At 33.5% G+C, this 16,645-nt stretch overlaps 1 protein-coding gene across 1 annotated transcript in view; it reads right to left on the bottom strand.

Annotated features, from left to right (window-relative positions):
* Positions 1 to 16,645, bottom strand: part of Epha6 (EPH receptor A6) — an 808,736-nt gene that overhangs the window by 99,670 nt on the left and 692,421 nt on the right. Inside the window, exon 14 of the mRNA XM_027943203.3 lies at positions 10,916 to 11,125. Coding sequence (XP_027799004.2) covers positions 10,916 to 11,125 — 210 coding nt within the window. The remainder of the gene's footprint in view (positions 1 to 10,915; positions 11,126 to 16,645) is intronic.

Consider the following 16,645-nt stretch of genomic DNA (forward strand, 5'->3'; position numbering starts at 1 on the left):
GGTGCTTTGAGAGGAACTGTTCTATTTCTGCTTCAATGGGACTAACTATAGTAGATTACACATATAAATGAAAATATAAGTATTTGTATTGCTGTGTCTGGATTATTTTACTTAGCATACTGTTCTTCAAGTTTATTAATATTGTTGCAAATGGCAGGATTTCCTTCTTTTTAAAGGCTGAATAATATTCCATTGTGTGAATATATGCATGCATACCTGTGTACATACACACCATATTTTCTTTTTCTATTTGTGAAAATCATTTAGGTTGTTTCTATGTCTTGCTTACTTTGAATAACGCTGCAATGAACATAGAAATTCAGATATTTCTTTGAGATACAAATTCCATTTCCTTTGGATATAGATCCAGAAAAGGATTGCTAGATTAAATTAATTTTGTGGGTACTCAACAGACTGCTTTCTGTAATAGATGTACCAATTTATATTACTATAATAAGTGTGCAAGAGAGATCTCTTCCCATAATCCCATCATTTATTTTTCTGATAAGAGACATTACAACAGGTATGAGGTATTTCATGGTGGTTTTGTTTTATATTTCTCCAATGACTAATGATGTTAATTGCCTTTCTATATATTTGTTGGCCATTTTTACGTCATTTGTGCAGAAATATCTATTCAGGTCTTTTGCTCATTTAAAAACCTATCAGAATATTAGCATTTGTTGTTGTTGTTGTTGTTGTTTGTTTGTTTTGCTGTTGAGTTATACTACTTACTTGTATATTTTGGATCCTAAACCCTTATTAGACACATGGTTTGAGAATATTTTCTCCCATTCCATAGGTTGCCTTTTTGCCCAGTTGATTGTTATGAAGGAGATTTTCGTTTGATTCAATCTTGCATATTTCTGCCTTACTTATGACACTATTTTTTATCTACATTGTCCAATTTTGTGCCTCATAACATTAAGAAATACATGTGAAATGAAAGGCTGGGCATGGTGGCATATCCCTTTAATCCCAGAAGATCAGGAGGCTGAGACAGGAGGATCGCAAGTTCAAAGCCAGCCTCAGCAATGGTGAGGTGCTAAGCAACTCAGTGAGACCCTTTTTCTAAATAAAATACAAAATAGGGCTGGGGATGTGGCTTGGTGCCCCTGAGTTCAACCCCTGGTATCCCACCCCTGCAAAACAAAATATATATATATAAGTGAAATGAATAAATTAGGAATACTGGATCCTCAAAAGAACTTTATATTTATAATCTCCTAATATAATCTAGTTAGTTTGTATGATTGTGGTGATCCTTAAATTCTCCATTTTGGGGTCTATTTATATTATCTGTTAACATAGTGGTTTGTCTTATTTTTTGATTACTGTCTCAGGTAGAATATTTTCCCATATAAATGATAGGGGGCCCAACTCTTAAGGGCTTTTAAGCAAAGAAGATATTACATTGAGTTACTAATAAAAAACTGGTGTCAATTTATTTTCTGTATTAATGAAGAAGCCCAACAATGTCATCATAACTCTAGGCTCTTTTGATCTTCCTACTTTCTCCCTCATGCAGTGGGTCTGTCTCCATAAGCTTGTTGTCTCATGATTGGCAAGATGGTTGTCACAGATCTAAGGGTGATGTTCTTCCAAAGCCATATTCCAGGTGATAACAACAGTAAAAGGGTCAGTCAGTACTAGAAAGTTCTCCACTCAGACATATTTCTGGTGGGCTTCAACTAGAAAGTTTCCCAGAAGTTCCTTATCTCACTTCTCTTTATATTTCTGTGACCAAAGGGTAAAATTTAAGTCTCAGAGAACAGTATAAATATAACTGACATAAAATCATGATTTATCACTCAGATCTTAGTTCATTGCAGAAAATTTCCAGATTTAATTAGCAGGAGAAATGATGAGAGAGTTTGATTAGGTAGGTAGCTAATACAGACTGCCACAAACAGCATGAATAACTGATAATCATTTTCAATGTATTTGCCGTTGATGGGAAACTCTTTATACTAGGAATGAGGAAACTTTCCCATAGAGCTTTCTTGTGATTTACTTATTATATTTTTCTTTCCAGTTTCCTGTTGTCAACGGGAAAAAAAGCATTCTTTTGACATTAGCTATGAAGCCAGAGATGAAATATTAGTAAAGAATCTGTTTCTTCAGTTGGTAAGTTTAAATTCTATATTCAAACTAAATAGATCTGTGTACATGCTCTTTGCCATATTTTTCTGCAGAAGGAAAGGGGCCAGTAAGCATTGTACATTCTACTTGCTAGACATTTGCTGAATGATCTTTCCCAGTAAAACAGTTAAGTCTGAGTTTGTCCTAAAATCATTGGGAGTAGAAATCAGTATATTTGATGTTGCTAACACAAAGACAAATAGTACGTGGTGGTGTTTTCTATGGCTCCTGGTTAATCACCAAAGTATATGCCAAATATCTTGAGAACTGTGACTGATATTTGATTATTTCTCATTGATTAGCATTTAGGTTAGAAGGACTGGATGCATTTCAGATGACTACAGGCATTAAAACATTACGCCTCTGTGAATTTATGAACCATCTGCCTTAGATCTTATCCACAATGTAGGCAGACTTCTGTGCTCAGAACATTTGGTAGGATGCTTCCAGAGATTTTAAAACCAGAATTTTCTCCTCTGCTTGTGAATATCCTAATCCATCATGGTAAATGCTTTAACATTTGTTATCATTGTTTCTTTTATAGCAAAATTTTCATATCTTTATAATATATTAAGGGTTTTCATAGGCTCACTCTTTAAGTGGATTACAATTAACAGTGATGTCAAATGAAAAGTGTGGAGTTTTACTGAAGACAGTGTTCTTAGAGTTTCAGTCCCTTTCTACCTGTTTCTCATTAGTTTTTATTATTTACAATTAATTAAGTAGTCTTTATATAGTGTATTACTGTAGATATTGGAAAGACTCCAAACAAGAAGATAAATCTCTTGTTCTTCAGAGTTTTACACAAATCTAAAAGGAGGTATCATCCATATCATAGGGACAAAAGACTTATACTCAAGAAGGTTTTTTTTTTCTTTTTTTTCCCCAAACATGGTTTGACTATGTGTAAAACTAAGCTACCTCATTCTATCTTCAAGATTTCTGATAGAACTATCCTTTTGTTTAGTCATTTTCTCCTCTGCATATGCTGATCTTCAATTCTTGGCACTTTCTTTCCTTCTTTTCTTCCTTCCTTCCTTCCTCATTACAGAGAACCCTGTATTGTAATTATCACAAAATGTTCCCTAAGCTTTAGAGAGTAATGCCTTTCAGAAAATGATTTTTTTTCTTGTGGTGTTGGTATTGAACCCAGGACTTTCCTCTTAGGCAAGTTCTGTGTCACTGAGCTACACCCCTAGTCCAGGCAATGGTTTTTTAGATAGTAATTTCTTCTGGTCTTGTATCCACCTTCATTCTCATCTTACGCTTAAGAGCTGCCATTGACAATTCAAAGCAGTATATGTCATAGAGGTTTTGTGCCCCTCTGATACTATCATCTTAGACAACTACCTTTTTTTTTTTTTTTTTTTACTTAAAGACAGGGTCTCACTGAGTTGCTTAGCGCCTTGCCATTGCTGAGGCTGTACCGTTAAGATTTTTTTGATTCTCTCAGCCTACGATCCAAGCTGAGAACAGGTATTGGAGAAGAATTTTCACTCTGCATTTAGCATATGCTCTATTCTGGTTTGGTGTGAGGCTTTGTTCTTTTATCAATATTGTTGTGGATTGACTCCCTGGTATTTGGGCTCAATGTGTGGAAACTGCTAATTTGAGAATATAGCTTTTATACCTTAGATAATTAGAATTTCCTTTATCAAAAGTGAATATTCAGAGGCTGGGGTTGTGGCTCAATGGTAGAACACTTGACTGGCATGTGTGAGGCACTTTGGTTTGACCTCAGCATCACACATAAAAATAAATAAATAAAAGTATTGCGCTCACTAAAAAAAAAAAAAAAAGCACATATTGAAAAAGTTAAATAAGAACTGTCAGATTTTTTATTTTTCATGATTAGACTATCAAGTCTGCTTCAGGAGAACTTTTTCCCCTTTGAATTTAGGAAACCTAGTATTGGTACATCAGTTTCTTCCCCCTCAGCTAATTATAATGTTCTATATATTTGACTGATTGAATAACTGCTCTCGTAGTATCTCTGGAGTAAGAACAGTCTCTTAGTGAAGTCACTTTGTTCTTTTTCCCAAATGTTATAGCTCCTTTCTTGATGATAACTTTGTTTCATCCAGCCTAGATTTTATTGTTTTTCATTCTTCCAAGGTTTATTGACTCATCACCTTTCTACTGAACAAAAGTTTGAATCTTCACATTATAGCATTTGATAACATTGCTAATTTTCTCACTTTTTTTCTTTATACCCACGTTGCTGAATTTAGGTCTGCCTAAAAGGTATTGTCATTTCCTTTACTTGAATCTTCCAGTGAATTCTGTACAGGAGGCTTTCTGTATATTCTATTTATGTTGCTATGTGTAGCTTTTCATGGGCCAGTGGGTTTCACAGGTTTTTACCTGAGGGTCTGCCTTTGGGCCCAAAGGTTGCATACCTCCTTCAGTTTTAGTTTGGCTAAGAGTGCCCCTGAGTTCAATCCCAAGTACAAAAAAAAAAAAAAAAAAAAAAAAAAGTCATTCTTCAGCCTGAACTCAGGTAGATGTACAGTAAGATGCATTTTAAACTATATATTGCATCTTAGCAAGTGTCAGTCCCACCCTCACTGTCACTGTCTTGATGAACAGAAAATCTGGTGGCAGGATTTGAAACGTAACTTTTTATTATTCAAAAACCCATAATTCAAGAGCATTTCTCAGTATTTTTTATTCAGGACATTGGATATTATGTAATGTTAGTAGAAAGCTTTAAATTTTTTTCCTCACTAAAAATCTTTTTAGAAAAAATTTTTAAAAGACAGAAATGAATGAAAATTCTGAGTATGTTTTACTATGTTAAGCATGATCTCCAAACAAATATGTTATTCCTGTTAAAGTACTTCAAGGTAAATAGTAAAGGATCAAGAATAATTGTTTTGGAAATATTTATTCTTGATACCAGGCATTTTTCAAGATTTAAAAATGTACCTTAAAAACTCAAGACAATTTATAACACTTGAATTAGGTAGAGGAAGGTTGTTCAGATCTCTACTGATTTCAATAAATATATGTAAATATGTCACCTTCAAACGGCTTCATTATTAGCTATAAGGAAATCCACATTAAGTATAAGCCATGATTTCTTAGATTAATAGGATATTTAACTTTTCTCAAATTTTTTGCAGAATAGGAAAGGTTAAATGTTAGAGTTTGGAAGAGGTCTCATGAATGCAAAGTTAATGGAATTAAGATGTTAACAGAATTGTGATTATACAGATTATGTGTTGTCAATATTGAGACTCTGTATTTCAACAAAGAAAGTACTTATGTGAAATTGCTGCTGACAAAGAAAAAAAGCAAAATTTGCTTTGGAAACACAAAATAACACAATTGAAAATAAAAGTATTAGAATTTTGGGGGGTTAATATGATAAAATGACTTTTCCATTTTGCTTTAATCTTTAAAATATAAGGAGTTACTCATATTTTTTTAAAAAAAATCTGAACATTAACTACCATTATATTTTAAATAAAACCTATCTCTTAAAACAGATGAGTGTGAGCCATAATATACCTTATAATGTTCTTTTAGGTAAATAGGAACTCATTTCCATAATTGAGAGCAAAGAAGCTTAGCATTTTCAATGTCAGTGTAAGATGGGGTTGCTTAGCAATATTCAAATTAGTTAGAGTTCCTCCTTGGGAAAGGAAATGGTTATAAAATAGTCATATATGTGAACATGTATCAGTCAAAAAAGGAAGTGATTTCATTACACCTAAATTTTCACCAAAGAGGATACCATGTAATGAAATGAAAATAACCCAAACTGTCAGTAACTTTTATCCATATTAATTTAGCCAAATAACGCTACATATGTATTGTTAGGTTATAATCATTCCCAGTCTCTCCTCACTAATTGCCTGCTAAGTAAGTTGTGAAATTAGCATGCAAAGGCAAGGTCTCAATTCTTGTTGAAATCCTATTGTTTATTTTTTCCATTCTCTTTGGCCCCCCATGTACATTTCTTAGTTTTTGTGCCATCACCAGTTCCTAAGGTCCTTTTGCAAAGGCTTGATATACTTTAGTATATGGCTTAAACACCTTACTAGAAAAATCTACTACTACTGTATTTCTTTTCATGTAGAATTGCTCATTCTTGGTATCTGCCTGCACATATATGAGTTTTAATATATGCTTATTCTTGATAGTCTTTCTGTGTAACCATTTATCTGTTCTCATTAATTCCTTCATTCTAGTTATTGGTGCAGGAGAGTTCGTTGAGGGTCCTTAAACCCACCCAGTATCCCCCAAATCCCACTTTCTTACTTGTAGTTTTCAAGAATAATTACATTGTGTGTTGGGAATGCAATATCCTGAGATAGAGAAGAGCTTCCCATAGCAACCTGGGCCTTTTCCTATCCCTCCTAGGTAGGGCCTGTAACATCTTAGTGAGGAACTGCCTAAAAAAGTTGAGCTTTATTCCAGTCTCCCCAGGAAGCAGGATATCCTTCAAACATTTTCCTAGTCAGTTATGTTTCTCTTGAGATACACAACACAGGGCAGGCTGCCTTTCAGAGTTCTTCGGATGTGATGTAAAGTAAGGTTTGTGCAGTCAAAACTCCATGTAGCCGGGAGGATGATGCATGCCTGTAATCCCAAAGGCTCAGGAGGCTGAGTCAGGAGGATTTTGAGTTCAAAGCCAGACCCAGCAACTTAGTGAGGCCCAGAGCAACTCAGCGAGATCCTATCTCAAAATAAAAAATTAAAAAGGGCTGGGGATGTGGCTCAGTGGTTAAGCACCTCCAGGTTCAGTCTCAAGTACCAAAAACAAAACAACTCCATCTAACCTATATAACTTTCTAGATATTTGGAGTACAGGCACACAATAGATCTTATGCTTCTTTTGTCTCTTGCTGCCTAAATGTAACTACTAAGTCTGCTTCATACAACTTCTGTGTGTGATGTCTTAGCAAACTCAGACAAATAGGTAATTTGTGCATGGTGGGCCTAAACAGTAGCTCAGTATAGAGTGGGAATACGGATTTGGACTTATGGAGTTGGCATAGGTAATATCTTCCCTCTTCTCCATGGAGTGAAGTCCATTTTGGGGGAGTGGTTGTAAGCGAACCCACTTCACAACTGTCACTCTAATAATAGGACCCTAAGTATGGTAGTGACATAATAAACTATGTTGAGTGCACATTAAATAAATAAATCTTAGACCTAAAGCAGGCTATATAAAACATTCAAGTTGTAGGAAGAAATACTATAATTTCTAGTTATATCTACTTTCAAATTTCAACCTTTCATCTACTTTAATAATATTTTAAAATGTAGGGAACACAATAATGTATAATATGACTTTTAATAGAACATTAAAGGACTCACTGATTTTGCCAGGGTAATTTCTCTTTTTAAACTCTTTCTGGTCTGGCCACTCTGGCTCCCACAGCCATTGCTCATCTGCCACTGTGGACCAGTATAATGTCACGGCCAGCACTGAGTTCAGACTGGCCATCTATCTTTCCAGTATGACTTCTTTAGCCAGTTCTAATTACCGTTTGTTATGATATGTGGAATTTAAATAGACAAAGACATTGTAGTGGAAAAGATCTATTTATTCTGCCCCTGTTTGAATAGGAAGGGCTACATCCATGTAGCACATGATTCTAAAGATTACTTTCTTGAAGATTAAAATAAAAAACAGAATAAAACACAATGTTTATCCATGATAGCTTCCTGTTTTCATACCCTTCACAGTCTTTCTTTCCCCCAAACCCTTCCTGGTGTAGATTGTAAAAACACTTAAAAATAATGAGGAAATAGCAATTATATTTATGTGAGAGAAAAAACAACTCAGAAACATTCATGATGAAAGATATGCTCTAAAAAAGTTGTACACAGATAAAACTTTAAAAAACGAATCAAATTTATTTTTTTAAATATATCAGGGAGTTTGCTCTTTGAAGCTTCTTTCATGTAATTGAGATATAGATTCACTAGGCAGTAAAGAGTTCTAGCTATCTAATTCACTTTAACTGGAAATATACAAAAGTACTGCATGGGGTGGGTGCTAAGTACATTTACATAAAACTTTAAACATTTTTCATAAAGTTTGGACAGAATGCTAGTGCTTACTGGTATTATCCTGATGACTTTGAACTAGAGTATCTATCTATGATGTCTTGCTCTAAGTTTGCTTATAATCTTTTGCTGTTAGCCAGGCCATCTCTAATAGGGATTCTATGTCTTGATTATTTAACAGAGTCTCTATTCAACTAGTTGTTCAATCTAGAAATATTAGAATATCTTTAAATCCTCCTTCTTCCTTATAAATTATGTTCAATTACTAAATCTTAGAAATTATACTTTCATAAAGATTTTCAATGTTCTGTCCTTCTCTTTATTTCAGTTGCCACTGCCCTAATTAAAATCACATGGCCTTTCTGCTCTACAGCAAATATGCCTAACTGGCTTCCCTGTGAGCACTCCTCTTCTTCAATGCTTTCTCTATGTTATTGTCAACAGTATTTTCTAAGATACACACCTATGTTTGTTATTCTGCTGCTTGAATAAATCAATTTAGCTTAGTTACTATAGAAAAACCTTCAAATTCCTTGGAGTACTTTTCAAGAACATTCAAAATTACTAAGAAACTTGGCCCCTTCGCTTCTCCTGGTCTCCATTTCAAACTGTCCATTTTCCTATATATTTGCCCATTCACTTCTCCTGTCTTTTCTCATCTGGACTGCCTGTCCTCCAACACTCTGTCTCATGAAGGTTTTAAAGATCCAGTCCAAATTTGATCTTTTTGTGACGCCTTCTTTTAAATTCTTCTCTGAAACTTCTGTATTTATTTTTCTTGAACTGCAAGGAAGCATGAGTCTGTGAAAGCATAAATTCTTTGAAGGCAACAGCTTTGCTATGTTATATATTGAATGTCCATTTTCATTATTAATCAATGAATGATATTTTGCACTGCAAATTTCTCTGAGCAGGAAAGTATAATCCTGAGACTTAAAAAAATTAAAAAAAAAAACTTGATTACATTATTTTCCATTTAATCAATCTCTCTTAAATCAGAGACATTTCATAATTAAGACATAAACTATGGCTTTTTACAGGCCCCTTTTGGAGTATAAATATTCTATGTACTTAATCTGCTGTTTAATTCTCTAGTCTGATCTAAGTTTAAAATAGCACTCTACCAGATTCATAGCCCCTAAAATAACATTAGACAGAAAATGCCTAGAATCTTGGGATCAAATTGTTATAATACAACCAGTATATGTCTCAAACTTTCGGTTACCTGCTAATTTTATAAGTATTTTAAATTTAGTTGTGGGCTTTCTATTTTTAAAAAGCAGTTAAATATTATTAATAAGGGGTTTCAAGTGTAGCCTATAGCCTATAGTCAAAGAGTTTCATAGTTATTTCCTGATTTTATTCTTTGAATTGATTTTGTTACAATTTTTATAAATATTATATAATTTTCATATAATTTTAAATACTATTCTTCAGAGATGTAAAGAATATGCTTAATATAAGATTTTATGAACTTTTTCTATAACCCTAAAAGTTATTACAATTTATACATTTACAAAAAAAAAGAAAGAAATAAAGGCCTCAAGAAAAAATGAAAACAATTTTATTTTCCAATTGGAAGATGGATTTAAAAATATTATTTTTTTTCTAAAATGAACCATTTGTTTTCAGGCTCAATAGACTTATTTTATGAAGCTTTTTTTTAATAAAGATCAATAGATACTGCTACCTTATCTATAAAACTCAGAAATTGAGTTATTTTTATAACTATATTTTTGTTGACAAAATTGTGAAAATATGGATAAATTAACGGAGCATTTGTACAAAGCAAGCAGCAAAAGCATAACATATTTCATTCATAATATTAAATTTGCATCAATTCTGGAGTAATTGAATACAGTGAAGTTGCAAAAAAAAATTCATAGAAAATGAAATAAAAGAAAATTTTAAAATGTGTTTGCATCTTTCAAAATAATATGTAGGGTTAGAAAAATAGAACAGAGTAAGAAAATCTTGAATAGTTTTACTGGCTTATTTTTCATTGAAGCCGATTATCAAGTGAATCAATGGTAAGGGTTTTGTGTAAGAAATAAAGTACAATATAATTTTACACATTTGTACCTTTCACATACTTGATCAGAGATATTGAGACTGAAGTTAAAAAAAAATAACCAAAGAGTGCAATAGAAAAAAATGACCTTGGAAAAAACATTCATGGATCATATCAACATTATATAATTTATGGATAATGGTTTGGTCATCAGGTTTTTTTAGCCTTTCATTCTGCTTACATTTTCCCCAAGTACCATTTTGAGAGTTTAGAGAGTAATCCTATAACTTCAAAGAAACTCCATTTTTAAGTATGATCAGATCATTCCATAATATTAAGAAAAAGAGTCATTTCATAACCCCTCATTATCCTACTATTCCTGAGATATTAATTGGTTGCACTATTGGCCTATAAAGAGTTCCATTTATAGGAGATAATTAGTGAAGTGTCAAAAATACCTCAGGCAAAGACAGAGTTGTCATGAGGGCAGTGATAATATGGATCTTAAACATGATATTAAAGTCTCAATACATTAGAAAGAAAATAGTCAAATATGAGACTTTTGTTCCCCCAAACCAGGCCCAGAGCTATAGGAAGTGCTTGTCAAATAATTACATAAAATTAGCACAATGTTAAAGGAAAGTAGAAAATTGGGAAAAACAAATTCAGAATTACTCTAATAATATTAAAAACAATAAAAGTAAACAAGCTACATTGGAAAATGGCATATAAACTTACAGTTGTTGTATAAGCAGCTTCCGGATCATCTTCTAGCACTCGGGAGAGACCAAAATCAGAAACTTTGCATACTAAGTTGCTGTTCACCAATATATTCCTAGCCGCCAGGTCTCTATGAACATAGCCCATATCAGAAAGATACTTCATGCCTGATGCAATGCCTCGGAGCATGCCGACCAACTGGATGACTGTGAAGTGGCCATCATGTTTCTACAAGAGAAGCATAATTGTTAAAATTGATGTATTTTAATATAGTGTGTGTGCATGAGTGTGTGTAGGAAACAGAACACTTGCATTTATTTTATCAGAGCCAATGAACATAAACATCAAGTATGCTGAACATAATGTTCATAAAGGAATGTAAGGATTTGTTTGAAGTTGAGTGGGGAAAAGTCTAGCTAGAAGTATGATAAAGGAAAACTAAACAAAAGATAGAAGGGGACCAACCAAATTTACTTCCAGAAACATGATTGAAAAAAACTTTTGGTAACAAGAGGGAACTAATGTCAAATAAAGTGAGATCAAAGGTTACTGAGAAAATGGAATGCACTTTCCACAGCTACAAGCTTTGAACCAGCCACACAGGTGGGCAGGAGGTCAGCAAAGCCTACAATTGGATGAAATCTATGTGATAACTAGAAATACTGTGAAAAATGGTAGTTAGGCAAGGTCACTCAGGAAACAGAAAATGTGATGGAATGAACAAGAACAAAGTTAAGAAAGCTGCTACTGAAAGAAAAAAGTCACAAGCAAACAGAAAATAACTAGTTTTTTTTTTCTCGATTTTTTTTTTAAGTACATAGAACAAATAGAAAAGAAGCTGACAATAGATCAAAAACAGGACTACTTTAAGTCTCGCTTGGGAAGATTAAATTAAATACTGTGATATGAATAATGAGCCAGGAAGAGTATTGTTATATAATAGTTAATAACATTTTATTCCCTCCACCTTGATTTAAAAGGAATGTAGATTTTATGAATGAGAAAAAAAATCCAATTATCATCTGTGCAGGATGTTTAAAACTACAAAACCAGATACAAGAAGTATCCTTGAAATTAGAGAGGATGAAGATTAAAAAATATTTTAAGTTTTAAAAATAATTTATATCATTTTTCTTATTTGGAGATTATTGTCTTTAATGGAGTTATAGAGAAACATAAAAACTTCTTGAGTTGGTTTTATATATCAGGCCAAATTTATTTATTAATGATATTAAAAGTGAATCTCTAGTAAGAGATTATAGGGTGGTATTATCTTATATCATATAGGAGAAGCACAAATAAGAGTATCATAAGAGTTTTCCAAGTTAAAGCAGTTTTCACAGATGTTTGATTTAAAACTACAGTGTAACTTCTTAAGCACAGGGTGATCCCACTGTATCTGTCATAGTGATAAGGCCTCCTATACAATGATGATTCATTGGTGCTTTAAATGAATACGGTTATTCTACAAATGAAATAAACTTTATCTTACTATATCAACTTATCTCCCTGATAGCTCTCTGATAATATCTCTCCACTCAAGTGCAGAGTAAGGAAAAGAACCCTCTCCTAAAAGAAGCACTCTTACAGTACAAGTATCCATTTAAGCAGGCTCTTCTGTATAATTAATGTCTAAAAGATAACCTAGCAAAGAAAATCTTTGGTGTTATTAGCTCTTTATGTTTCTAATCCATCTTCTTAGAACACTATCAGGCGAAATCTGCCTATTCTATCATGTTCTCTACCTATTTCACCTCTATTAGGAATCTCAAAACCTCTGAGTAGAATTGAAAGCATTAATTTTTTGGCCTAGAAAGGATTATATTAAATTTAATAAGGTGGCTCTTTTATCTCTTAAAAAATAAAGTTGTTTCATATTACAGTTATTGTCAAGCAGAATTTCTAAGTAGCAGGAAATATTAATGAAATAACCCGAAATCTACAGTGTGCCTCAGTTTTCTTATCTGTACAATGAGAATAGAGTCATCTAACTCAGACTTAGAGGGAGAATCACTTATAAAACTCACACACTGATCCTGAATTATTTTTATAATGGTTATTATTTAATAAGTTCTGATTATCATAAAAAATTTTATAATCGCAATGAGTCAAAAATTTTCTTTCCAGTTTACTGAAAAATTCACTGAGAACATAAGCATTAGGTACATAAAGATGAATAGTTAACAAAAGACTAAGTTGAAATTTGATTTCTTATTTACTTTTGGGGCAGTATAAAGCACCAAATTATTTTTGACAGCTTTATTGGGATGTAATTCTTACATCATACAATTTACCTTTATATAAAGTATACAATTGTTTTTAGTATTAGGGTTGTGCCGTGATCATCAAAATCTTTTTTAGAACTTGTTCATCCCCTACAAGATAAACCCCACAGTCACTAACAATCACTCCTTACTTTTCCCCAACCACCTCCAACACCCTAGGCAACCACAGATCTACGTTACATCTCTAAAGATTTCCCTATTCTGGATATATATCTGGTAGGTGAAATCCCACATATGTATTTTTTCTGTCTTCTTTCACTTAGTATAATTTTTTTTGATTCATTCACATTATAGCATGTATCAATGTCACTTTTTATTGCTAAATATTTTTATTCCTTTGCTTATTCATTCATTAGTTGATGATACACATTTGGTTTACTTCTACTTTCCAGCTCTTATGCAGGTTATTCATTAAAAAAATGTTTTTTAGTTGTGACTGGACACAATACCTTTATTTTGTTTATTTATTTTTATGTGGCACTGAGGATTGTACCCAGTGCCTCACACATGAGAGGCGAGCACTCTACCACTGAGCCACAACTTCAGCCCCTATGCAGGTTGTTCTTTACTTGATCATTTAAAATATTCTTGTTAGCAACATTTAAAGAGACTTGAATTAACTGCTTTCCTATCAACCACTCAGCAATCATGGTTCTAATAACAGTAAGTGGTATCATTTAAAAGGGGAGATTTTGGTGTGTGAAAACAATTTAAAACACCTTTTCCATGTTCTCTCATGGGACTGCAACAATGTATATTATTATCTCTAATTCAATTGGTGCAGAGGTCCTTGAGGTCAAAATTATTTCCATCATACCACTAAGATATGTGCCCTGGCCTTCCACTGTGCTGTCATGTGAGCTAATGGTGGGTAAACCATGAATCAAGGCAGTAGCTCTAAATCAAACTGTACTGGTATTTTCATATTTTTCTCAGCCAAATGAACTCACAGGAAAAAAAAAAAAAACAACTAGTTTCTTTTAAGAATGTCATTAGTGAATTAGTTAAACTTTTTTATTATGTTAAATCTAGATCTGTGATGAGACAATCTCAGGATTGATACCTTTGAGGAAGAGAAGAAAGCAGGATTAGGCAGCAAGGGAAAGATGAAATGCCACTATGCCACCATTCCATGGGATATTGATGTTTTAGATCTGAAGTAACATTTCAGAGTTGGCCAAAATTAAGGAAAACATGCTGGAACCTTGTACAGTGGTGTACTGTCTCATTACAATCACTAGATTCCAGACAAACCTGTAACGGTGTCATGGCCTTAGGTAAGGTGGCTTTCTTCAGCCACAGGCATTCCCTAGAGAGGGGCTCAGGTAAGATCCATCAGCTTCCCAAACTCCTAAAGTGACAGCAGTAAGGGAGTTGGTCCTGAGAGCTCACCCCAGTACACTTCCTACATGCAAATCCCTTTTCTATATTTTGTTTCCTGGCAGACACACTTGTGATAATCTCTATATCTAACTGCATATCTGTCTGACTACTGATAAATCCATCCATCCATCCATCCATCCATCCATCCATCCCTTCCTCCCTCTATCTATTCTTTATAAAATGTTGGCTTAATGACAGAGAAGCTTCAGAAACAGTTCTGTATTCTTTTGGGAGAGTATATCTTAACTGCTGCCATCTTGTTCTAGGGCAAAAATAGCTAACATTTATGAAACTGTACAGACCAGTCACAGTCTAAGGTCTGTACAGGTATTAACTCATTTAATTTTCACAACAACTGTGAGATGTTACTGTAGTTATTATCTCTATTTTGTAGATGGCCAAACTGAAAGAAATTTGATAACCAGAAAGCAGCAGACCCAGGATTTGAACTCTGAAAAATTAACATACAGCATATATTCTTATTTTCTGCAGTTGTGAGAAAAAAAACTGGTCCAAACACAACCTCAGTCTGGGCTGGTTTGGGCAGCATAATTTAACATAATAAAGGAAGTTCTAAAAGACCTTTGAGACCATTAAAATAAGACCAAACAAATAAGAACACTACAGAAAAACTAACATGGGAATCCATTCATCTATGTTTGGCTGAAAAGAATAGCCCAGTTTATTAATATATGAGGTATGGTTCAAATCCATTTCTCTAGAAATAATTCAATTCTCTTATTTAAAAAAAAAAAAAAGCTATATTCCTTTTCTAGTCCTTGTCAACATAGTTCCCTTAAGTTTGGTTTAAGACATCCTGGTTTCCTTGAATATGGCTAATGCATGGTAACTGAATTAAACAAAGTTTGACACTATCTTGAAGTGCACTGGTTGTTATTGCTATATTATTTCTTTTGTATTTTATAAAATAGACGACTTTCTTTCCTTAAGACTGGACATGAGTCTTCTCCCTTTTATGTAGCAATTCTATTACAGCATCCACTATGCTGCCATCCATTGTCTCAGCACTCGATAAATATTAATTCAAATTGAATTGAATTGTTTATGAGGGGAGGAGAAAAATGTAAGGGCGCTGAGATTTAATATCTTTGGGCTTCTACTGGAGATTAATCAAAAAGAAACTATGAATTATTTTATGACATATGGTTTCTTCTCAGGAAGGCAGATTCAAATGAAAGAGAGTGAATATGGCATATTTACACACTGCAGCTCAGAGCTGGGTAGCTAGAATTCTGTTTGTTTTCATCATTTCTGTCTTTGCTTTCTCAATCTGACTGCTGAGAAACACAGTTTACCCTCTATCTGACAGAAAGGGTGAGCCTGATTGGGGGGGTTTTTTGAAAGTGATACATAAAATGTCTGCATGCCGCAGAGTTCCATAGGTTCCCCTAGGACCCTAAAGCACAGCAACCATCAGCTCTGAGCACTGGCATGTCATATTGTCTCTGCAGTAACACAAGATCTTTTCTATGGTTTTCAAGGTCCTACCCTGTAAGCTGTACCCACAGACACTTTAAGCATCTCAGTGTTCATTCTTGTTAGGCTGAGCTTAAGGCCTTGGCCTGAGTTTGACAAATGTGGGATTTCATCCATGTTGTCCTGAAGCTATCACATTATTGTCTAATGAGTTTTTTTTTCCCTAAGTAAATATACTCATATCTGATGAAAACATAAATCTTGCCCCATCGACTAGCTTAAAAACCCTTCAATGATATCAAGGACAGAATGTAATACAATGTTGTTAGCATGAATGCAAGGATTTGACCTTTGCTTATGCCTTTAGTCTCTCTTTTGGTAATTGGTGCATTATAATTATACATAATAATGGGATTTTAAAAATATGTTTGTACATGCACACTATCTGTAGTCTTTTGTACTTACTCTGCTTCAAAATTTTTTGTGTATTAAATTCAACCTGACAATATATCATTATGTGTCTAATGTGCTTGGCTTACCCAGTTCCCTCTTCCAGGAATGTATTCTAATTTTTTATCACCTGAGGATTTCATTAAAAATGTTGAATCACCAAATTCATTCTTTTGAATAGGAATCATTAAAT

This window comes from Marmota flaviventris, chromosome 8 (genome assembly GCF_047511675.1).
Source record: "Marmota flaviventris isolate mMarFla1 chromosome 8, mMarFla1.hap1, whole genome shotgun sequence".
NCBI classification, from domain to species: Eukaryota; Metazoa; Chordata; class Mammalia; order Rodentia; family Sciuridae; genus Marmota; species Marmota flaviventris.